General features: G+C 34.6%; 1 protein-coding gene across 11 annotated transcripts in view; it reads left to right on the forward strand.

Annotated features, from left to right (window-relative positions):
- The window catches only part of ABCC9 (ATP binding cassette subfamily C member 9), a 136,510-nt gene that overhangs the window by 2,909 nt on the left and 109,406 nt on the right, over positions 1-24,195 (forward strand). For 10 of the 11 annotated variants that reach the window (XM_073877864.1, XM_073877865.1, XM_073877862.1 and 7 more), the window contains exons 3-9: positions 1,360-1,420; positions 2,977-3,138; positions 5,518-5,659; positions 11,410-11,531; positions 20,118-20,284; positions 21,492-21,734; positions 23,613-23,807. In XM_073877864.1, coding sequence (XP_073733965.1) covers positions 2,997-3,138; positions 5,518-5,659; positions 11,410-11,531; positions 20,118-20,284; positions 21,492-21,734; positions 23,613-23,807 — 1,011 coding nt within the window. In that variant the 5' untranslated portion in view covers positions 1,360-1,420; positions 2,977-2,996. Of the gene's footprint in view, positions 1-1,359; positions 1,421-2,976; positions 3,139-5,517; positions 5,660-11,409; positions 11,532-20,117; positions 20,285-21,491; positions 21,743-23,612; positions 23,808-24,195 lie in introns of those variants that run through there. The other variant, XM_073877871.1, reaches the window with a different exon arrangement.

Genomic DNA, 24,195 nt, shown 5'->3' on the forward strand with positions numbered 1-24,195 from the left:
AAGAAGCTAAGGGTCAGAAGGAAAAGCATGGAGGAGGAGGAGACAGAAACAAAGACCGGAGAGATGCAGTGAGAGGTAGTGAACAGGTTGGGAGCCCTAGGGCATTTGAGGTTAGAGATTATGGTAGAAGAAAGGAATCATTCTAAAACTTTCAGTTTACTGATCTGAAGAATGCACCTTAGTATGATTATGTCATTGTGTTATTTCCCTGTCTGGTAGATCACAACCTTTATACCAAGAGCTTCTGGGATTAGTGTAGTCTGATTTATATGGTCGAAGACCACGGGTACTGTTTGTCATGTGCATTCTTGGGATTCCTAGTGCCTAGCACATGGTCAGCATCAATATGTATTTTTACACTTAATGAATGGCCTAGAATCCCAGACATCAAGTACGTGGCTGGAAATGTTCTTTGACTTCTGCAGGTTGCTGGAGTTCTCTGATATTTTCTTTCCACCGTTATACACATTTATCCAGAGGTTACTTGATTGGTACGTTTGAGGATTGATTAAACATACCAGGTAGACAATGCTTATTATAGTTAATGAAGTATATGTTTTACAAATCCAGGTTATACTTTAGTATCTGACTCAGTGATAATGATTAAATATCTATCTATCTATCTATTTATCTATAAATGTGGCCAATTGTAATATTATCATTTTCAATAAAATTATAAAACTGGCAAAAGTAAAAATTATTTTCTGGTTCATTTTAGGAAACAGTTTATACATGTTTTTCAGTAAGAGTGGGTTCAAGTTTCTTTTTGTCATTTCTACTCAATAAAAGAGATAGTCTAAAAGATAAAAGAAAGTCTTAGAAATTCCATTACTAGCTATTATTTTTGTTTTTTTTTATTTTTTCCTGTTTTATTGATGTACATCGCTGTATAAGTTTAAGGTGTGGTTTGATTTAGATGTATTGTAATATGATTACCACACTAGATTTAGTTAAGATCCATCACTTCATATACCTATGGTACATAATACAAAACTTCCATTTTACTGTTACTTAAAAAATCTCAAGCCCTTTTTGATTATTTTATGAAGCTTGGAGCCTTAATAGTTGTTAAGAATTTGCCGAGTATATACCCTCATCTTGAGTTTTTTTTAATATGAGTTTTTAAATGAGAAAAGGTCTCAACTAGAGATCATATCAATGATGTTCATTAAAAGGGCTTACTGGAAACAATATGTGAGAGGAATTCCATATAAGAATTTACAGACTGTAAACACAGGGTTTCTAACTAGTTGTTCTGTTCATATAATGCTTTATAAAACTTTTGCTTGAAATTTGGTTTCTCCAATAGTTTACCTACCGTTGCCAATCTTTTCTGTATAACACTTTTTTTTCCCCTAGGGAAAAATACTCTTCGTGACCATTGCTAAATCATTTCTCAATGAAAGGGAAGAGAGAAAAGGTACTAGTTTACTTATACCTTTACCAACCTTTAATAATCTAACTCAGAATCCAGTGTGAAATAATGTGGAAAAGAGACCAAGTACAGTGAGGTTAAAGTCTTAAACTGCTACTTCTTTTAATGGCAATAGATAAAGATGTTTTTTAAAAAAATAAGTTGGAGGCTGCATGCTGCAGGGGGAGAAACATAGTTTAAGTCAGACCCATGGGTGTGGATCACTGCTACCCTACTGGTTGGCAAGTTACTGAACCTCAGAATGCTCTCCTGTAAAATACAGATAACTAACATTGCACGGCTGTTCTAAAGACTAAAGATAGTGTATGCAAAGTGCCCAGAATTTGGCAAGTAGTAGGTAAATAGGTGGCATAATAAAAGAATTTTTCAGAAGGCTAAAACTCTTTAGAATTTCACAGTGGTATTTTGATGGAGCAGACCCTTGCTCCTATATCATCTGTCTCAGCGCAGCAACAAGAGAAATGCATTTAAAATGTGAGTTGGAGTGTGTCACTCCTCTGATCAACCCCCCCACCCCAGTGATTCCATTTCACTGAGTAGAAGCCAAAGTCCCAACAATGGCTAGCAAAACCCTGGGTTACCTTGTCCTCAGCTTCTTCTCTAAATTTGCCTACTACTCTAATGTAATATTGATTTCCAATTAAAAAACATTTTTTTTTCTGTTTCAAAACTTGATCAGGGTGCATTTCATGTAAGAATATTCTCTGATTGTGAGACTTGAGTAATTTCATTCAATTATCATTTGAGTTATATTTAACTTATCTGAAGCACTTGATTTTAATAGTCTTCAGAAAAAGGCTGATTGCTGTTGGCCACCACATTGGCTTCTGTGTATTAGTATTCCTTTGTACAGTTAACAAAAAGTGGCAGTAAATTTTGTCCAGCTTAAGTTATTTGCTAATGCATTTTCAGTGAGAAAGGACGAGAAAGGATTTGATATTACACTATCTTGTAGTGTCAGTCAGTAGTTTCATTTTTTCTTTCTTTTTCTTGATATATCATCATTTTTGTTCCGTGAAATCATTTTAGTCACACACACTTCGTTAAGGTACCATCACTGGTAGATATTAATAATTATATATTTTCCAAATTAAAATAAAATATTTTTCTCTGGAAAAAAAAGATCTAAAAGAAGTGATTTATAGAATGTATAAGGCCTTTGTAAGAAACTCTCAAATGACTTAGGCATACAGTTTCCTATTTCCTCAGTTGCAAAAATAAAGGGGGTTTGGGCGCCTGGGTGGCTCAGTTGGTTAAGCGACTGCCTTCGGCTCAGGTCATGATCCAGGAGTCCCTGGATCGAGTCCCACATCAGGCTCCCTGCTCAGCAGAGAGTCTGCTTCTCCCTCTGACCCTCCCCCCTCTCATGTGCTCTCTCTCTCTCTCTCTCATTCTCTCTGTCTCAAATAAATAAATAAAAAAAAAAGATTAAAAAAAAATAAAGGGGGTTAATTTTATAATAAAACCTCCTCCTTAGGGCTATGAGTGTATGAAAGGGAATTTAATAATGAAAGCCTCTTTCTCTTGTCTCTTCCTTTTAGAGTAAGTGATATAAGAAGAAATGAGCCTTTCATTCTGTGGTAACAACATTTCTTCATATAATATCTATGATGGTGTGTTACAAAATCCCTGCTTTGTGGATGCCCTCAACCTGGTCCCTCATGTCTTCCTGTTGTTTATCACTTTCCCAATATTGTTTATTGGTAAGTAATCTATTCTCCTATATTTCCTCACCTAATATTCATTTTAAGTCTTATTAATGGTTGAGATTTGGTATAATGTTGACCTAATTTTCCCAACATGAAAACTGACATGTATATCTGTGAGAAAAGAACAAGCAAGTTTCTTGTGCTTCCCAATTATTTATGTCTTGGCATATGATATTTTGTAGATCAAATAGAAGTCACATGTCTCCTTAGAAATGGACTTCAAGTAGCAGCAGCAGTGTTTTGAAAAGAGGGAAAGAGAATTATGTGGGATAGATCTAAAGCCTTTGTTGAGCACTTGTTTTGTGTTGGTGAAGAGAATGGAAAATGGGTAAAACACAGTACTTGCTTGGAATAGTCACTGGAACTGTCCAGTGAAACAGATGTATCAAAGTCAAGGGAAAAATGACTATCCCACATTGTAAGCTCATTTGCAGGTATGGGAACAAATTATCCTGGGCATTAACTTGCTAGAACAACTAATTCTTGGGGCCAGTGGGGATGATTGCACGAAAAGTGACATGTTGGGGGATCTGAGGACACAGAGAGTGCAAGTTCAAGTAGGAGTGATAAGGCTGTGTTCCAGGTAGAAAGAATACTTTATGCAAACTATTTGCAAAGGAGCTAAAAATACAGTTTCCTCTATTATTTTACAGTTTACATATACACAAAATCCAATTATTTAAAACAATTATGTATGATTTGTATAACTTCCCCAAAACAATCAAAATAGATCTTTAACTTAAAAATTTTTTAAAAAATACATTTCACATATAAAAATGACAGAGACTAATATGATAAACATCTATTGAGCCTGTCACCACTCATCTTAAGGAGTCTAATGGTAAGAACATAAGTGAATCCCTCTGTTACTGTTTCCTGAGCCTGTTACTCTTCCCACATCCTATGTCCTTGTCCATTCAAAAGAGGTAACTACTCTCTGAATTTGGTGTTTAATTTTGCTCATAAAAATAAATCTGCTTATAAAAAATAAATGAAAAAACCATCAGACTGCTTTTCTTAAGAAAACTAGCATATTTTAATGATCTGCTTCAAAAGAAGATTTAAAAATAATTTGCACACTTTTATTTCTTCATTTAACAAATACTGATTGAGAGACTACTATGTACCTGGCATTGTAACAGTGATCAAAAAATTTCTGTTATAAGATATATTATACGCCAAGGCCAACAAAACTCTTGGCACATTGTTATTCATGTTAAACAAATATATAGAAATTAAATATAACTGTGCCAGAGTGGCCATATGTAGAAACACGAGTTGTTGTTTATGTGGTTGGTATTATTTGTAGGACATTAACAATGCCCTTTGGCCAAAAGTAGACCATACTTTTTTAAACGCAATTTGAGAGTTAATAATTTATTTTTGACATTCAACTCACTTCTTGAGGGCAATTACTGTGACAGTCTTGTTTGTATCAGTAGCATTGAACATAGGCTGGTAAAGCGTATTTGAATCAAGTGGAGTTGGAGTGAACATTGTCAAAGGGGAATGGTGGAGGAAAATGTAGACTGTTCACCACTAACATTGGCTACTTGAGTTAGTGAAAGATCATAAATAAATCTCAAAGAAGTATCAGGCATAAGGAAAGCTTTCTTGCAAGAGTTTACAGCATAAATTCTAGTACAACATGTTATATGTAACTAGTCCTTCCATAATGAAGTTCATTTGGGAACAACTAAGACATGAATCAATTCTCTTTTCAAAGAATGCTTCAGGAGCCCCATTAGTCCTTGCAGAAATTCCTTCCTGCAATATTTCGAGCACAAACCCCGATTCATTCTTGAAGTATGTGAGGCTTCTCTACAAACAAAACATTTCTTTGAGAAAATATCGCTACCACTGTTGAATAGTGCTGGCCCAGTCATAGGTTATAATTTTTCTCACATGATACGCATTTGATTGAGTTGACTCAACTAATGAGTTCTACATTTCATTACCAAATATGGCTCTTTTCGTTAGTCCCCCCACAGATTCCATGTTTTGAAAAAGATTTTAGACACCAAATTGCTTTTATTAACATCATCATTAATTTGGTTTCCTCTTAAACGAATCAGGGACCTCTCACTAAGAGCTCTAATGAGCATGAGATAACCATGCTGTCACCCAGAGTTGGCCTTATCCTTGAGCAGTGCAACAAATGTCAATGTGTTAACCTAGGCAGTCTTGTAAAAATTCATTGAAATTGAATTGTTATTTTTTTAACATAATGAAAATAGACCAGGATTTTCATTGCTACCCTAGAAAGCACCTCTCATTCCTCTTTCAGGAATCTCCCATCCCCAAATGATATCACAATATGAATTATTTCCATGATTATAATTAATCCTTTTACTTCTTCTCTATTTTTTTCAGGGTGGGGAAGTCAAAGCTCAAAAGTACAAATTCATCATAACACATGGCTTCATTTTCCTGGACATAACCTGAGATGGATTCTTACATTTGCTCTTCTCTTTGTGCATGTTTGTGAAATAGCAGAAGGCATTGTTTCTGACTCGTAAGTGATTCAACATAGTTAATATGATTACACTGTACTAGTGAGTGTATTGATATGATTGGTAGCTAAGAGCATACCAAGTCAGGCTTAACCCTTCAGTTACAACTCATTAGGAACAACAGCTGTCACTCATTTTATAGCAGTCCTGCTTATCTGTGATTTCATTTACCCATGATCAACCGAAGTCTGGAAGCAAATGATCCTCCTTCTGATGGTGGGTAGTCAGAAGGTCAGTATACTAATACTGCATCACAATGCCTATGCCATTCACCTCACTTGATCTCATCATGTAGATATTTTTCTCATCTAACATCATCACAAGAAGAAAGGTGAATACAGTACAATAAATTATCTTGAGAGAGAGGGAGAGAGACCATATTCACATAACTCTTACTACAGTATATTGTTATAATTATTCTATTTTATTATTATCAGTTGTTAATCTCTTACAGTGCCTAATCTATACATTAAACTTTATCATAGGTATGTATGTATAAGAAAAACATAGTGTAGGGGCGCCTGGATGGCTCAGTCGTTAAGCGTCTGCCTTCGGCTCAGGTCATGATCCCAGGGTCCTGGGATCGGGCCCCATATCGGGCTCCCTGCTCAGCGGGAAGCCTGCTTCTCCCTCTACCACTCCCCCTGCTTGTGTTCCCTCTCTCGCTGTGTCTCTCTCTGTCAAATAAATAAATAAAATCTTTAAAAACAAAAAACAAAAACCAAAAGAAAAACATAGTATATATAGGATTCAGTACTATCTGTGATTTCAGGCATCCACTGAGGTCTAGGAACATACCCCCCGCAGATAAGAGGGGGACTGCTGCATTTGATAAGCATGTGTTTTGTCTGTATTTTTGTGTTGCCACGTAATTTCTCTGATAACAAAAATTCAGGTCTCTGTGACTTACGCTTATTCATGTGCTATTTCTTTGTTCCTTCATCTCTGTAGCTCTTGCAGAAAGTTCTCTCCTTTTAAACATTTTGATGTTTACTTTACCTATCAATGTAAGTATACATAGAAAGATTGTCTATATTGACATATAGCTCAAATAGCTATATATTTACATATAAATATATAACCAGTTCCCAGATGTTTCCATTTGTTTTATAAAGAAGCAAAGATAGATGAGGCGGGCATTAAAGAAGTCTGAGAACCAGTGAGGATATAGCCACAAATTGAGGCGAAACACAAAACTGTTTTAAAATCAATATTTGCCACAAAACCCATATTTTTGAAGGAATTGAAGGAATTTTGTCATTCTTATAAAAGAAGTTTGCATTAAGCAGTTAGAATATAATGAATTCTACTTATAAACCTGAACATAATGTGGGAAAAATATTTTTATCATATATTAACAAAAAATAGGAAATAATTTTGATAAGCAATATCAAATAAGAGAATTTTGATTATGAAATTATGCTAAATAGTGCACCATCAATTGAAGAATTGATATGAAAAGTTCTTAAGAGCTTTTAAAAAGAAAGCTCAAAAATCATTTTTCTTTTATTAATAAGGACCTCCCCTGACATCTGTTTATGTTTTTCTGTTGCAATTAATGAGGAATGAAACTTCTAAGCTTTTGTTATGGAGCCAACTCTTTTGTAATGTTTTATGACAGTTCTTTGCATGGATGTACACGTCTTCGTTTCTGATAAAAAGAAAAATCAGGGACTCTGATGATATTGCATGCCTTCAAGCATTTAGAAGCTTGATTGGCTATTATCTTATTGATTACTGTTTAAAACCCTTTGGTGTATTTGTATTCTATTATATTAGCATAGGCAATTCTAGTCTTTGTTTTTAATCCCTTAACATACAGGCTGACTCTGTGTGTTTCTGTGTGTCTGTATAAGATGGATCAGTCCAACATTTCCTAAAAACTTGACACCACGTAGGCAAGAATGTCTCCTTCTTTCCAGCCTCATGATTGATGTATAGATTCAGTCAGAGACTTAGAGGTTGGGCTAAGAAGGGTGAAGACATATGCTAATGGCAGAAACTTATTTTATAGTAGTAATGATATAAAAGGCCCATCCTGAAATCAAGCAGAAATGCACTCTTGATTTGTGTTACCCCCTCCCACTCCTTAGCTGCAGACTGCTGACTGCTTCCCCTTAGTCTTTTATTTATTTGTTTGTTTATTTATTATTTTAATTAACATTATGTATTATTTGTTTCAGGGGTACAGGTCTGTGATTCATCAGTCTTATATAATACCCAGTGCTCATTACGGCACATACCCTCCCAATGTCCATCCCCTTACCCTTTTTATCCAAACTTCTCAAAAATCATTTTCCAATGATTCCTGAACTCCAAAATTTAGTTTGCTTTCTTGCTTGCCTTGTCCTATTCTGGAAACTGCTTGTACAAGAATGCCAGTGAACATTAAAGACACTTTAATGAACAGCTTTTCTTCCTTATCATACTTATTACATTTGACCTCGCTGATCATCCTTCTTTCTTTTTCTTTTTTTTTTCTCATTAAACTTTTGTTTTAATGGGTCTCAAAATTCTGTGACAGATTTTTGGTCAAGTCGTTTCCATTAAAAAGTACTGATTTTAAAAAGTAATAACTTAAAACTGCCACACACACACACACACACACACACAAATGGTCCACAAAACAAAAAACAAATGGTCCAGAAAACATTCCTTCTTTTTCTTTAACAAAATATTTATGAAATATTCTTTGCTGAAACTGTAACATATGCTCATTGTAATTAGTGAAACAGTGCAAAGACTTTCATAGTTGAATATTTGATTTTCTTTTTTAGTAATACAAATATTAAAGCTATTCATATTTCTTTTGAAACACCTTTACTTGTTTTGCACAGATTTTTGTTAAGAAATGTCCTCTTTTTTATTTCTATTTAAATAGTTTGTGGTTCTGCTTTAGATACTCTCCTAGATCTAGGAATCATTGTCAGTCTGCTTTTTAGTCTAATATGATTGATTTATTAGTAGAGCATGTAATTGGTTAAACAAATACCTTTTAGGACTCATTAACATTTCCATTTTAGTTAAATATTTAATTATTTTATACAATTTTAATGAGCATTAGAAAATAATATATTTATTTTGTTGGAGACAAAATTTTATTGAGTTTACTGATTGGATTACCCAAGTTTTACGTGTTGATTATTTTTATACTATTTAATTCATCAAATTCTAAAAATGTGTATTCAAGTTTTCACTATTATTATGTTTTCATTTCAGCTTTTATTTTTATCATTTTGTCTTTTTTGAGATTATTTTTTTTTGTCCTCCATGATGAATACATTTTGATTTTCTTCTTTACTTTCTGAGTAAAGATTTTCTGCTATAATGGGATATGTGTGCTTCTACCAGAACCTCAAGGTCTGCGAGTCACACTCTAAAAATAACAGAGCTTAAGGGAAAGAATAGGGTTGGGACACCACTCAAAACTTGTGCAGCTTTGTAAGTAGACAACTAACAACTATAATAGCAATCCTAAAAAAAAAAACTAGCATGGTTAAAAGACCCATGAAATCCCTAACAAAGAAACGCCACAATAAGTATAAAACTTTACTGTAGCTGTTGCTGTCTTTTTTCATCCCTTACTATAGTGTCTTCCTTAATGTTGTTTTGTCATTCTTTTTCTAACTTCTTGAATTGACTACATAATTTATTTATTATAATGTTTTCTTATTGAATGCGTTTGAAGTTAGTTATAAACTTTCTTCTGAGTATGGTTTTGACCACATTTATTTATAGGCCTTGATAGGTAGTATGCTCATTTTAAAATTTCCTAAATATTAGGCAAGTGATTTTTAAAATTCTTTCTTTGGTTCCTTAGTAAAAGAATACTGGAAGCATTTCTTAATTTCCGTGCTGATGAAATATTTACTTCCTACTTTTTCTTTTTGACCATTTTGAACTATTTCTGGGGGGTGGTGTATGCCAAATGGACATGGTAACAAAAATGTGAAAGTACCACCATAGCATAAAAGCTGGTTTAAAAACCACCTACCACCCCCCAGAAATAGTTCAAATCACTTGCCTAATATGGTGTATATCACTGGTCATGTTCCAAATCTCTGCATACACTGGGCCTATTAGACAACTCCCTTTGCATGTTTAATAGACAACTTCACGGTCTGCATGGCTTTGCTGGAACTTACTAGCTTCTTTTCTCCAATCTGCTCGTCTTCTTCAAGACTTAAGTGGTTACCCACCATCCACCTAGCCCCCTTGGGAATTATTCTTTATGTCTCCTTCACCATCACCCTAAGACCCTAAGACTATTAAAGTCCTGTCCATTTTAACAATGAATATTTTCCAGATGTTGTATTACTTCCTTGTTTTTGCTGCCAAAGCTTAGTTCAGGCTTCCATCTTCTCTCGCCTGGCCTGTACCCATAATTTGCTAACTGCTTTTTTTCCTTCTATGTCTCTTTCCTCTCTTCAGAGGCACACACTACCTATCAACTCCATCATCCATGTTATTACCAGATTGGTTTGTCTAAAACCCCCCAAAATCTCGCCATACCACTTACCTGTTAAAATATTTCAATTTTCCAAAAAATTAGATTCCGGCTCTTTACCATGTCATAAGAGCTTTTCACCATGCATCCTATATCAAACTTTCTGTTTGAGAATTTTAAACTACTTGGAATTTTGAATATGTCACACAGTTTTGTGTTCCCATGTATTTACACATTCTGTTCCCTCTTTTTAAAGTGCTTCCTACCATGTTCCTGACTAGTGGATTCCCTTTCATATTTCAGTTTCCACCTTCCACCATATCTTGAAGTGTCTTTCCCAAATGCTCCTCCTTCCCCCACTCTCAAACTAGTCACTCTCTATACCATTTATGTACGAATGTATTTAAGTAATTTGAGAAAAGTTAAATGTTTTACTAGGTGGCGTTATTAATGTAAATGAGTTGAGGGCTGTCTACCATGCGAATCTGGTTTTGTCATGTTTCCAATCCATGTGAAGCTCTCTATGGCCCTCAGAGTGAAATCTAGTCTCTTTTCAGTCATATTCAGTTGCGTGTGATACACTGAAACATGTCTGGATCCTCTGCCCGGAACCATCTTCCTTCTTCCTCCTCTGGGTGGCATTCCTCAGTCTTCGGTCCTCAGTTCAGAAGTCGGTTCCTTCACAAAGCTTTCTCTTCCTCAGTCGCTGGCCCTGCATGCGCTTACAGTCTCTTCACCTGTGTGATCATCTCCTATTTCCTATTGCTATTCCCAGGAGACTCTAGGCTTTGTGACCCCTGATACTATAACTTGTGTTCACTGTTGCATCCCAACATCTAATAGTGCCTGGACACAGCAAACACACGTGTGTTGAATGCATCAATGCCAATGGTGAAATCACTAAGGGTCGTAAAGTTTAGGAAAATCATCAAAGGAATAAATGTAGTTTTCTTGTACATTGGAGTTCATAGCCATGTGGTTGTTTTCAGTCGCTTTAGGTTTTAACTTGTTTCAGCAGTTCTGCCCTTCAGTAGAGGAGACGTTACGTGTTTGCTCTTGTTGTGAGTATTTAAGGGCTTGTTTAGCCATGGTACCTGGTCCTCTGTGTTGGGGATAAATCCTTTCTGTGGAATTATGTCTCCCAACGTAGTCTTCCTTTGCATGTTCTCTTAGCAACGACTACTGCATTCTGTATTTTAAGTATCTTATTCATAAGAGAAAGTTTTAATGGACAATTTGGAAACAAAATGAGAAACTGTCTGGAACCATCAGCTCTAGACACTGATTCTGTCCCACTCTCCGTAGGCGGCGGGAGTCGCGGCATCTCCACCTCTTCATGCCGGCTGTGATGGGATTTGTCGCCACTACAACATCAATAGTATATTATCATAACATTGAAACATCAAATTTTCCTAAATTACTCTTAGGTAAGTACAATCAAGTGTCCTCCTCCTTCCCCAGGGCTATTTTTCTTTCTCCTTCTAGTAAACGCTGGGGCTGGGACTGGGGAGCAGGGGAAAACCACAGTAGTTAATTCTTCCCTAGTCTACTGGTGAATGGGGGAGATGAAGATGAGCTGAGTGCTCTGGGCTGTGAAAACGCTCTTCCCGCAGGACGTCCGTCCTCCACTAGATGCCCCTCGTGATGTGTTGGTGTGTGGCAGGGGGACCAGGGTAGGGGTGTGCCGGCCTTCTGGCTCGCAGAGGCTCTACTCTAACAATTGAGCCCTTGCCCGGTCCTGCCCCAGGAGCAAGTCAGTGCATCTAGCTCCCTGCGTTTCTGCCTCTGTCTTGGGGTCCTGAGGCATTTTCTGAAGGTCCCAACTGTTCAGCGATGCTGCGGCAATGTCACATTCTTTGTAGCGCTGCTGCCCAGGCATGGGGGACCCAGTGCAGCAGAGTCTGCTTCACAGCGTGCTGGAAACTGTACTGTCCTGAGAAGCAGGTGTCCTCAAAGCACGGCCCCTCACATCTGCTTCATGCCTAAACTTTTCTTTTTCAGCCTCTCTTGCCTCTTTGTCCTGTGGAAAATAAGAGCCTACCTAAAGTGTTCTAACTTTATTTTTGCCTGCCATGGTAATAATATCGCTTATCCCAATTAGTTGTATTGAATACTCTGACCAATCCTTGCATTCCATGGTGTATACTTTCAGAAAGAGAGCTAAGATGGAAGGTGTAGAACATGGAGCATGGCTGGGCTTCAAGGCCTGTAAATATCCTAAAATTGCAGGCACAGTCTTGTGTGTTTGTGTGAATGAACGCTTATAATTTTGCAAAGTATGGAGAGTGCACTTGATTGTTAAATGATGAAAGTGATGTTGATTACTGATACAGAAATTTAGAAAAGTAATAATTAAACCACACAGATATTTTATTTGCTTGTCCAGAGGTCATTGAAATTTAAAATGAATTAGAGGAAAATACTGAATATTTAATTCTTTGTTGCACCACGTTATGTGATTGGGCGAAGGCAATCTAAGTACAAACAAGTAGACTGGGTTAAATATTTTTAAAAGGCTTGTCAAAGTCTGAATTATCTTTAAAAAAAGCTGTTTAGTACAATATGAAAGGCAGATGTTATCACAGAAATCTTTTTTTGAAGATGCCAAGAAAAAAGAGTGAAATTTTTAGCAGGCAACAGAAAAAAAATTTACTGTTGGGAATCCAATGTTAGACTTTTAAGTTTCTGAAAAATTGATAATGAATAAGATATAAGTTATAAGATGTAATTAGAAGGGAAATGTGCATTTTGGTAATATTCTGAAGGAGACGTGATCAGAAGCTGTCTGTAGATATAAGGCAGAGGGCACAATTAGATCATATTGCTGGAAGGACTTATGGAGATAAAAGATTGTCTAAATTTCTCATTATTTTAGGAGAGAAATATTCGGGCCTAGAAAAATTACACTTATTTTCAGATCACAAAACTAGTAATTTTGTCCCAACATTATATTATGAACATCACCAAACATACAGAAAGTTAAAAAGAACCAAGTGAATACTCATAAATACCTAATACACAGATTCTTCAATTTCCTTTTTATTCTGTTTGATCGCATTTCTGTATCTTTCTATCCCTCCATCCATTGGGCTTATTTTTTATACATTTTAAAGTAAATTGCAGACATTAATATACTTCACCTCCTAATTATTTCAGCGTGCAAGTCATTAACTAGAGTTAAATTTTTCTACAGTTGTTTTTGTGAGATAAAATTTACGTGCTGCGATTCATCAGTCTTACACAATTCACTGATGAATCACAGACCTGTACCTCTGAAACAGATAATACATTATATGTTAAAAAAAAAGATAGCAGGAGGGGAAAAATGAAGGAGGAGAAATCGGAGGAGGAGACGAACCATGAGAGACTATGGACTCTGAGAAACAAACTGAGGGTTCCAGAGGGGAGGGGGGTGGGGGATGGGTTAGCCTAGTGATGGGTATTAAAGAGGGCACGTACTGAATGGAGCACTGGGTGTTATACGCAAACAATGAATCATGGAACACTACATCAAAAACTAATGATGTAATGTATGGTGATTAACATAACATAATAAAAAAATAATAAAAAAAATTTATGTGCTGAAGTGTAGAAATCTTAATTTGCTGAATACACACACCTGTCTAACCCTATCATGCTATAGAACAGTGCCATCATCCGTGAAACTTTTCTTGTATCAATCCTCACTTTCATCTCCACAGAGGCAAAAATCTAATCTGATTTTTTTCCCACCATAGATAGGATTTGCCTGTTCTAGAATTTCACATAAATTGAATCATGCAGTATAAATTCTTTTGTGTAATACTTCTTTCTCTCAGCATGATTTTTTTTGAGGCTCATCCATAATTTAGTATAGATCAGTATTTTGTTCTTGTAATTGTTGGGTATTATTCTATTGTATAAAGATACCACAGTTTTCCATTCTCTTGACAATAATACCTGGACTATTTCCAGGTTTTGGCTCTCTTATGAAAAAAAAAGCTGGTATAAACATTCATGTGCAAGTCTTTCCGTGGCTAAATGTTTTTTATTTCCTTTGAGTAAATATCTAGGAGTGGAATTGCTGGGTCATAGGGTATATAGGTAAATGGTAGTATTTTGTTAAGAACCCACAAGATCTTTTCCCAAAGTGGTTTACTTTACATACTCGCTAATAATGTGTAGGAGTCCCAGTGTTTCCACATGCTCACCAACATTTGATGATTTGATCTTTCTAATTTAGCCATGCTGGTGGGTGTGTACTAATAATTCACTGTGGTTTGAGTTTGCATTTCCCTGATGGCTAATGATGTTGAGCACTTTTTGATAAGTTTATTAGCCATTTGTTATATTTGTAAAGTAACTATAGCATATCTTTTACCCATTTTTTATTGGGTTGCTTTTTTATTATTGAGTTGCAGGAGTACTTTGTATATGCTAAATATTAGTATGGCATTGGTACATGTTTTGAGAATATTTTCCTTCCAGTCTGTGGCATGTATATTAGGGTCTTTTGGTGAGCAGAAGATTTTAATTTTGATGTAGCATAATTTATCATTTTTCATGCATAATTATTGTTTTCTGTGTCTTAAGAAATTTTTGCTTAAGGTATGAGTTTCCCTCATACTCTCCTGTTTTGTTTTGTTTTTTTTTTAGGAGCTTTATAGTTTTAGTTTTTATTTTTAGGACTGTGATCCATTTAAAATTAATTGTGTATATGATGTAAGACTGGTGCCAAGGTTCTTTTTTCCCAAATGGATACCCATGTGTTCCAGCACCCATTTGTGGAATAGACTTTCCATTTCTCATTAGGTTGAGTTGGGACCTTTGTAAAATATTTGAATCAAATTAACATTTTAGTCTGATCTATTTCTTGGCTCTGTAGTTTCTGTTCCTTTGATCTGTTTGTGAGTTTTATAAGATTACCATTCTGTCTTAATCTGATTACTATTGCTTTGGAGGTCTTGAAATCATATAGTGTACCCATACATCTTGTTTTCTTTGCTTTTCTCCCAAGATTGCCTTTGATATTCTAGTTCTTTTGTATTGTCATATATAGTTAGAATCAGGTTGTCAATTTCTACCAAACAAAAAAATCTCAGTAGGATTATGATAGGGATTGCACTGAATGTTTAGAACAATTTGGAGAATTGACATCTTAACAATATTAAATTCCACAGTCCGTTTGTTCTTCATTTACTTAGGTCTTCTTTCATTTCCCTTAGCAATGTATTATATTTTGAGGGTAGAGGTTTTCCATGTCTTGTTAAATTACTAGCTTTTTTGTGTTCCCACTGCTATTATAAATAGAGTTGTATTTTAAATTTCATTTTCCAATTGCTTCTGTCATATATATAAAATACAGTTGATTTTGTATATTGATCTTATATTTTGAAACCTTGGAAACTTACTCATGACTTCTAATTATTGCTTTGTAGGTTTCTTGGGATTTTCTATATATACAAATCTATCATCTGAAAATAGAGATAGTTATACTTATTTCTTTTTGAACTTTATGCTTTTTTCACCACATTGCAATAACTAGGACCTCCAGTAAAATGCAGAATACATATGGGAAGTGTGAAATCTTTGTCTAATGCCCGATTTTAGGGGAAACATGGTCAATATTTCATAATTAATTATAAAGTTAATTGTAGGCTTTTCATAGAAGATCTTTATCAGGTGAATAAGTTTTCCTCTATTCAGAGCTTTCTCAGAGTTGTTTTGTTTTTTTTAAAATCGTGAATAGATGTTGAATTCTATTAAAGACTTTTTTTACATCCATTGGGACAATTATATTTCCATTAATGTGCTAAATTAATTGATTGATTTTTCAAATGATAAAGTAACCATGAATTCCTGGGCTATGTTACACATGGTCATGATATATTATCCATGCTATATATTGCTAGATTTTGTTTGCCAAGTTTTTTTAGATCTATGTTGTGAAGGATATTGGTCTGTTATTTTCTTGTAATATCTTTGTCAGGTTTTCATATGCTGGGTTATACTGGCTTCTTAAAATGAATTGGAAAGTGTTCTCTATTTCTCTATTTTCTGAAAAACATTGTGTACAGTTAATTCTATTTCTTCCTTAAATGTTGAATAGAATTTATCAGTGAAATCATCTGGGCCTTTTAACAAAGTGAGGATTTTAAATTTAAACTTATTTCTTTATTAGACACAGACTCTTCAGAGTATGTCTTGTTATGTCAGTTTTGGTAAGTTACCGGTTTCAAGAAATTTTCCCTTTCATCTAAGTTTTTTTATTTATTGTCATAAAGTTCTTCAAGGTATTCCCCAATTATCTTTCTTAAGTATGCAGGATATGTGGGGATAATTCTTTCATTCCTAATACTGGTAATTCATGATTTCCTTCTTTTCTTGATCAGTCTAACTGGGGCCTTAGTAATTTTCTTATCTTTTTAAAAAAATCAACTTTGTGTGCTTAGGTTTGTTAATTTTCTCAATTATTCATTTTATATTTCACTGCTTTCTACTCTTATCTCTATCGTTTTCATCCTTTTCTTTATTTTGTTCATTGTTCTTCTTTCTCTAGCTTTTAAGATACAAACTTAATCATTGATTTTGGATCTTTTTTTCTAAAATAAATATTTAAAGCCACAAGTTTTCCTTAAAGTATTGTTCTAGTTGCAATCTTTAAAATTTTAATATGTACTATTTTTATTATAATTTAGTTCAAATACTTTCTAATTTCCCTAGTGATTTTCTTTTTAACATGCGGTTAATTAGAACTGTGTTGTTTAACTTCCAAATATTTGGAGACTTCTGGATATCTAATTGTGTAGAAAGTCTCGAAGTTTACCTTCATAGTCTCTGTCCCTGGTGTTCACACCCTGTGTAATCCTCTACCCTTGAATGTGAGTGGGACGTGTGACTTGTTTCTAGCCAAAAGAGTACGGCAAAGATGAAGACACCAAATTAGGTGAGCTTCTATTGAGACTGCAACCCTAGTCAATGCCTGGCTTTTGCAGTCTGGTGAGACCCTGAAGCAGAGAACCCAAGTGATCCATGCCTAGACTCTTGACCCATGGAAACTGTAAGATAATAAATGTGTGTTGGTATAAGTTGCTAAGTCTGTCATAATTTGCTAGCAGCAATAGAAGATCAATACACTTACTGTTCTTTTTTGTTTTTTTTAAATTTAATTTATTTAAAAGTTTTAATCTTTATTATTCATTTATTCATTTGTTTATTTTATTTATTTTTTTATTTAAATTCAATTAGACAATGTATAGTACATCATTGTTTTTGATATAATGTTCTTGTTCTTGATTTTTAATTTATTTTCATTGTAAACAGAGAACATACTTCATATGATTTCTTTATTTTTTCTTGTTTTCTGAGTATATAGCCTATGCCAGTACCATGTCCACTAACAAGAATGTATATTCTGAAGGTGTTTGGGTATTTGGGTGTATTTTTATAATATTAAATATTATATAGCCTTATAAATATCAAACAGCTCAAAGTGGTTGATAGCGTTCAGATCTTCTAAATCTTTATTAGGGAAATGTGTATTTTTTTATTATTGTATCTCTAAAAAATTAACCCTTTGTCATTATTAAGAGTTTTCAAAGTTTCTGATAATACTCTTTTTTTCAAGTTTTTATTTAAATTCCAGTTAATTAACATACAGTGTAGTATTAGTTTCAGGTCTACAATTTAGTGATTCAACACTTACATACATCACCCAGTGCTCGTCACAAGTGCACTCCTTAATCCCCCCACCCAACTCCCCTCTGGTAACCATCAGTTTGTTCTCTATAGTTAAGAGTCTGTTTCTTGGCTTGCCTCTCTCTCTCTCTTCATTTTCCCTTTGCCCATTTGTTTTATTTCTTAAATTACACATATGAGTGAAATCATATGGTATTTGTCTTTCTTGACTGACCTATTTCACATAGCATAAGACTCTCTAGCTCCATCCATGTCATTGCAAATAGCAAGATTTCCTTCTTTTTTGTGGCTGAGTAATATTCCATTGTGTGTGTGTGTGTGTGTGTGTGTGTGTGTGTGTGTGTGTACCACATCTTCTTTATCCATTCATCAATCGATGGACACTTGGGCTGTTTCCATAATTTGGTTATTGTAGATAATGCTGCTATAAACATCGGGGTCCATGTATCCCTTTGGATTAGTATCTTTGATGATAATATTCTTTTTTTAAAAGATTTTATTTATTTATTTGAGAGAGAGAATGAGAGATAGAGAGCACGAGAGGGAAGAGGGTCAGAGGGAGAAGCAGACTCCCTGCTGAGCAGGGAGCCCGATGCGGGCCTCGATCCCAGGACTCCAGGATCATGACCAGAGCTGATGATAATATACTTTGTTTTAAAGTCCACTTTATTTGATACTAATGTAGCTAGTCCAGATTTCTTGTGCTTACTGTTTTCATTGTATATTTTTTCCCATCTACTTACTTTCAATCTGTTTCTTTATATGTAAGACGAATATCATTTTTTTGTCTTTTTTTCCTTTAAATTTTTTTATTGTTATATTAATCACCATACATTACATCATTAGTTTTTGATGTAGTGTTCCATAATTCATTGTTTGTGTATAACACCCAGTGCTCCATGCAGAACGTGCCCTCTTTAATACCCATCACCAAGATTTTATTTATTTGAGAGAGAGAGAGAGAGAGGGAGCATGTGTAAGCATGGGGAGGGGCAAAGGGAAAGGGAGAGAGAGAATCCTAAGCAAACTCTGTGCTGAGCACAGAGCCCAATGTGGGCCTCTATCCCAGGACTCCAAGATCTTAACCTGAGCCAAAATCAAGAGTCATACGCTGAACCAACTAAGCTATCCATGTGCCCCAAGATGAATCTCTTTAGGTAGCATGTAGTTGCATGTAATTTGGTCCTTTTTTTTTTTTCTAAATCTATTCTGACATTTTCTATTTTATGCTAGAACAAGTTAGATGATGAGCTTATATGCCAAAGTTTCAGTTCTTTTTCACTAAGGAGGCTGTGGCCACCTTTAAACTTCAGTAACTTCAGTAAGTATTGTACAGTGGATTGTCTCATTTGTGTTTCAGATTTCTTCTTTCTCATCCCATATTAATTTATACTGATCTTTATTCATATTTTGAAGTATACTGGACCTTTGATTTCTAATAAAGTGTCTGTGTCCATCTCATATTTGTTGTGAAAGGCTGGCTGTGGTTAGGAGATGGTATAGATCTCTACTTTTCTCATCCCACTGCATAAAGTCTGGCTTTGTTCTGTAGGATCATTGTTCTTCTCTTCACTTTGTGGAGGCATGTGGTGTTTTAAGCCATGTGGGTGAGAAGAGTTAGTTACTACTTGAATGTTGATCTGTAAAGCAGAAACCCCATTATATAGCTAATGTGCATTCTGTAATAATTCCAGGGTAATACCATTAGACATACCCCTGCAAGCTGCAATACACTTACCTATTGGATAGGTCACGCAGATAACAACTTATGAATTCTTCATATAATATAATCGGGGTTTCTTAAAAAAATAAAAACAAGACCAGGAGATAGAATCAATTTTAAAGTCAACGAAATTACACATAAGTTCTGGAATGTAGGTTATTCCTACTTACATGTCTTTTTACATCTACCCATCTTTTACAGAGTCGAGGCACTAGCATTTTAAAGTTATTACTGCACCTTCAGTTCAAAACTCCCAAAAGTGCCCTAGGGCATATATGTTGTTTTCTTAAAAAATAAAATTATCTTTGTTATTAAAAAGCATTATATTTGGGTTTCCTGACAGGCTCGGATAAGGTGACTAGAGAAATCCCTCTCAACTCCCGATGTCTATAATCCCAAGTACTCTTTGCATTCATCACTTTGGTAGTTCTTTAAATTCTTCACCTGGAAATCTGGGGATTTGTATAAGAGTATCAGTAATTAGTATATGTATACTTAATGAAAAATAAATTTTTGTGCTAAAAAAGCATTATATTTATATTGAAACTTCAGTGAAGTTAAAAAAATATCAAGGAAAGATTGCATCTTTTTCCTTTTCCTTTTTTTTCCCCAGCTCTATTTCTGTATTGGGTAATGGCCTTTATTACAAAAACCATAAAATTGGTGAAGTACTGGCAGTCCGGTTGGGGAGTATCAGACTTGCGTTTCTGCATCACTGGCATGATGGTCATCTTGAATGGACTCCTCATGGCTGTGGAGATCAATGTAATTCGGGTCAGAGTAGGTATCTAATCATTTTCTAAAAAAGATTTTATTTATTTATTTGAAACAGAGAGAGAGAGAGTGAGAGAAGGGGGAGTGGGAGAGGGAGAAGCAGGCTTCCCTCGGAGCAGGGAGCCCAATGCGGGGCTCGATTACAGGACCCTGGGATCATGACCTGAGCTGAAGGCAGATGTATAATGACTGAGCCACCCAGGTGCCCTGGTGTCTAATTATTTTTAATTACTGGAATTCAAGACCCCAATATTAAAGATTATAGTCAGCCAGAAATCATTACTATTCAAGAGAATGAGCAAATGTATATCCTCTATGTGTATAAAAGTTGAACTAATCACTAAGTTTCAGGCCATTAGTGTTCCAGAATCTCAGTATGACCCTAAAATCTATTTATTCATTTGTGCATATTGATTGAGCGATTGTTATGTGCCAAACATTATGCTCAGCTCATATTATAGATGAAATTGTTTTCATCAGGAAATTCCATCATCCATGATTTGTCCCAAGCACACCCATATTAAGCAAACTACTGTAGTCCTAGAAATTTCAAAATGAAAAGAAGATAATACATTTGCTCATTTCACTGATGAAGAAACTTCTGCAGAGATAACTAGCTATATCCAAAGCCACACAGTCAAGACTCATGCCTGGTCTGTGATTATAAACCTGTTGTGTTTTGCATCACAGAATGCTGTTATGTTGTGTGACATACTTGTGAATGATTTTTCAATATTCATTTTCTACCAGAGCACTTTGACTTTACTCTGAATGGCATGTCACAAGCTGTAAGGAATAGTGGAAAACAGGTAGTGAACATCAGTCAAACCACAAATTATCAGACAGTGACTCAATAATGGTGTCAACACATTTAGAAAATCTAACTAATGTAAAAGTCTTTATTTAGTTGACCTTACCACAGGATATCATGAAAGACTGGTTCTTAGTAATAACTCTTTTAAAGGGATAATCTTTTTTTTTTTTTTAGAATTGTCCTTACGTGGATTAAACATTAAATTCTGGCATTTAACTAATTAATCTAGTCACAGCAGAGGGAAACATTTCAAAATATATTTCCAAAGAAATGTAAAAGGTATTAAAACATACATTTCATCCCCTTGAAATGAAAATGTAGAAAAGGTTAAAATTTTATTTTAATATGTGGAAAAATAATTAGGTTAATTATTATCCTGCGGAATTTTTCTTACCATAGAGATATGTATTCTTCATGAATCCTCAGAAAGTAAAGCCTCCAGAAGACCTCCAGGATCTGGGTGTGAGATTTCTTCAACCGTTCGTGAATTTATTGTCAAAAGCAACATACTGGTGGATGAACACACTTATCATATCTGCTCATAAAAAGCCTATTGATCTGAAAGCAATTGGAAAATTACCAATAGCAATGAGAGCAGTAACAAATTATGTTTGCCTGAAAGATGCATATGAAGAACAAAAGGTAATTTAGTATCTGTTTTTCATGTCCATAATTGTAGAAAATCGGTCTGTTAAGTATAAAGTTACTAAGCTTAAATATCTATGGTTAAGGAAGATCAGATTTTCTTCCTATGTCTTTCCCAGTACTTTTGAGTTATGTGAATTGGGTCACTGAGAATATACCAGAAGAGCCAATGAAATAAAGTTACATTGTGTTAATTGCCCAGTTCATACATGAGGAGGGATAGAGGGAACACTATTATCTTTTCTGGAACCAAGTGGAAGGTAAAAATTAAGCTCAATGATCATGTATATCTAATCCTTGTTACCATATATTGTTAATAACTCGTGGAATTGTTAAGTTTTTTCAAGTATCTTGTGAATAATTTTGTTACATAAAGGTAAAATAAATCATATAATAACCACATTTAATAAACTAAAATCCCTAAATTAATTATTGACTAAAATTTGGAGCCTGTATTTCAAACTTGAGAAACTGAAATAAAGTTATCTACCTATCCCATGTATTATCTTATATGTCTGTCAAAATTGATTTCTTCTGGTACTTTCTTTGAGCAATTGCTTTAAAAACCTTAAATATGAGTCTTTGGATATTTTGAATTTGTCTTGTTATTATTCTATATAGTCATGTGTGCTCTCCACAGTGATAGATGTAATTGATATGGCAGTCATCTACTAATATTGTTGGAATTGAAATTATTAGTATTCACAACAACATTGGAAAGGGGTAGGGTAAGGTGAATCAGTTAGTTTTTGTTCTAAATCAAGACAACAAAGCATTTATGGTAAATGATGAAAATGACCTCAGTTTTGTGTCAAAACTGTGTCTTCTGAAATTAATATTGCAAGAAGTGGTTACTACAAATGAACCTGAGTCATCTCTTTGGTTTCACCTCTGGGAAAAGTATTGCATAATATTTTTGAAACTTCTTTGCTAAAGTAAAGATTAACAATATAGCCTAAGCATAGTTTAAGTGTTCTGCATACTCTTTATAATACAGATCAGCTTGAACTTAGTGCGTTAATGTCTTGCATTAATAAACTTTTAAAAGTAATCAAATTATTCATCTAATGGGGAATCGAATATGAAACACAATTGAATTCTATTCCATTGAGTTGGCTTCCCACAATGAAAAAACGTTATTCACCTCCTCTCTAATACTTAATTATCATGATTGTTCAGGTCTTAAAATCCTTTCAACAAACCACTATAGATGTGTGAAGCCATGCGTTGGCTTAAACATATAAGCCATTCTTCAATTTTGCATCTCTTTGTCAAATAACTAGGAAACACAAGTCTAACACAACTTTAAACTGTAACTGTACTGACTACTATTCATGGAGATAGGAAATACCTGGAAGAGAAACAATTTGAAGTTGGGATGATCTGTTCTGTTTAGCTTGTAGTAAAATATCTTTAGCTTGTGATAAATATCTTGTGATCTAGTAACCCCAGAAATCTTGACTAGTCTTTTGATAAGTTTGATTTTTATACTTCACTATCTTCTTTTCCATACAATGGTATTTGGTAATATTCATAACAGATACACATGTTCCAAACAAACAAAAAAAATTAAAATTAATTTGACCTTAAGAATTTTGGGTTATCCTTTGACAGCTAAAAATAATGCAAAGTCTTTGAAAATCTGGCCTATTTACTCTTTATTCTATCCCATTAAAAGGTGTTCAGTAGCTACTGTTTGCATAGAATGCAATGGACTATGGATTATGCATACTATACTAAAGGGACTCATTAACACTGACTTATAAACTTAAAATATCATCAGAAATATCAGAAGGAATTGCCATAGTTGCTGAGATTAATTACTGTGCTAGCAGTTTTATTTTGGTTCATCTCTTTTGTTTTGTTTTCTTTCAGAAAAAAGTAGCAGATCATCCAAACCGGACTCCATCTATATGGCTAGCAATGTACAGAGCTTTTGGACGACCAATTCTACTTAGTAGCACATTCCGTTATCTTGCAGACTTACTGGGTTTTGCTGGACCTCTCTGTATTTCTGGAATAGTTCAACGTGTGAATGAAACCCAGAATGGGACAAATAACACAACAGGAGTAAGTTTGTGGTGCTTTTGAAAGGAAGCATATTATTGGCAGATTTCATTGTAATTGTTCCTTTTTATTAATGCAGTTCTTTGAACGTTCAAACAGGCTTATTTACAAGAATTGAATGCATTTAAAGCAAAGAAAACAATAATTTTCCTTGTAGTGAAAATCATGTGTTTATTTGTTCACTGAATGGATCTGTTCAAAATTATTTCTCAGATTCAGAGCCTATAAACATTTAATGAGTATCTACTATGTGCCGAAACCATGTTCAGAAATTTCACATTGATTATTTTCTTTGATCTTTTCAGCAACCCTTTGAAGAATTTTCATGCATGAGTGCATCAGGGGTGGCTGGGTCACTTTTTTTGGAGGCCTGTGACCAATCACATTAGCA

This window comes from Callorhinus ursinus, unplaced genomic scaffold (assembly GCF_003265705.2).
Source record: "Callorhinus ursinus isolate GAN/ISIS: 27379988/994484 unplaced genomic scaffold, GSC_fseal_2.0 scaffold27, whole genome shotgun sequence".
Taxonomy (NCBI): domain Eukaryota; kingdom Metazoa; phylum Chordata; class Mammalia; order Carnivora; family Otariidae; genus Callorhinus; species Callorhinus ursinus.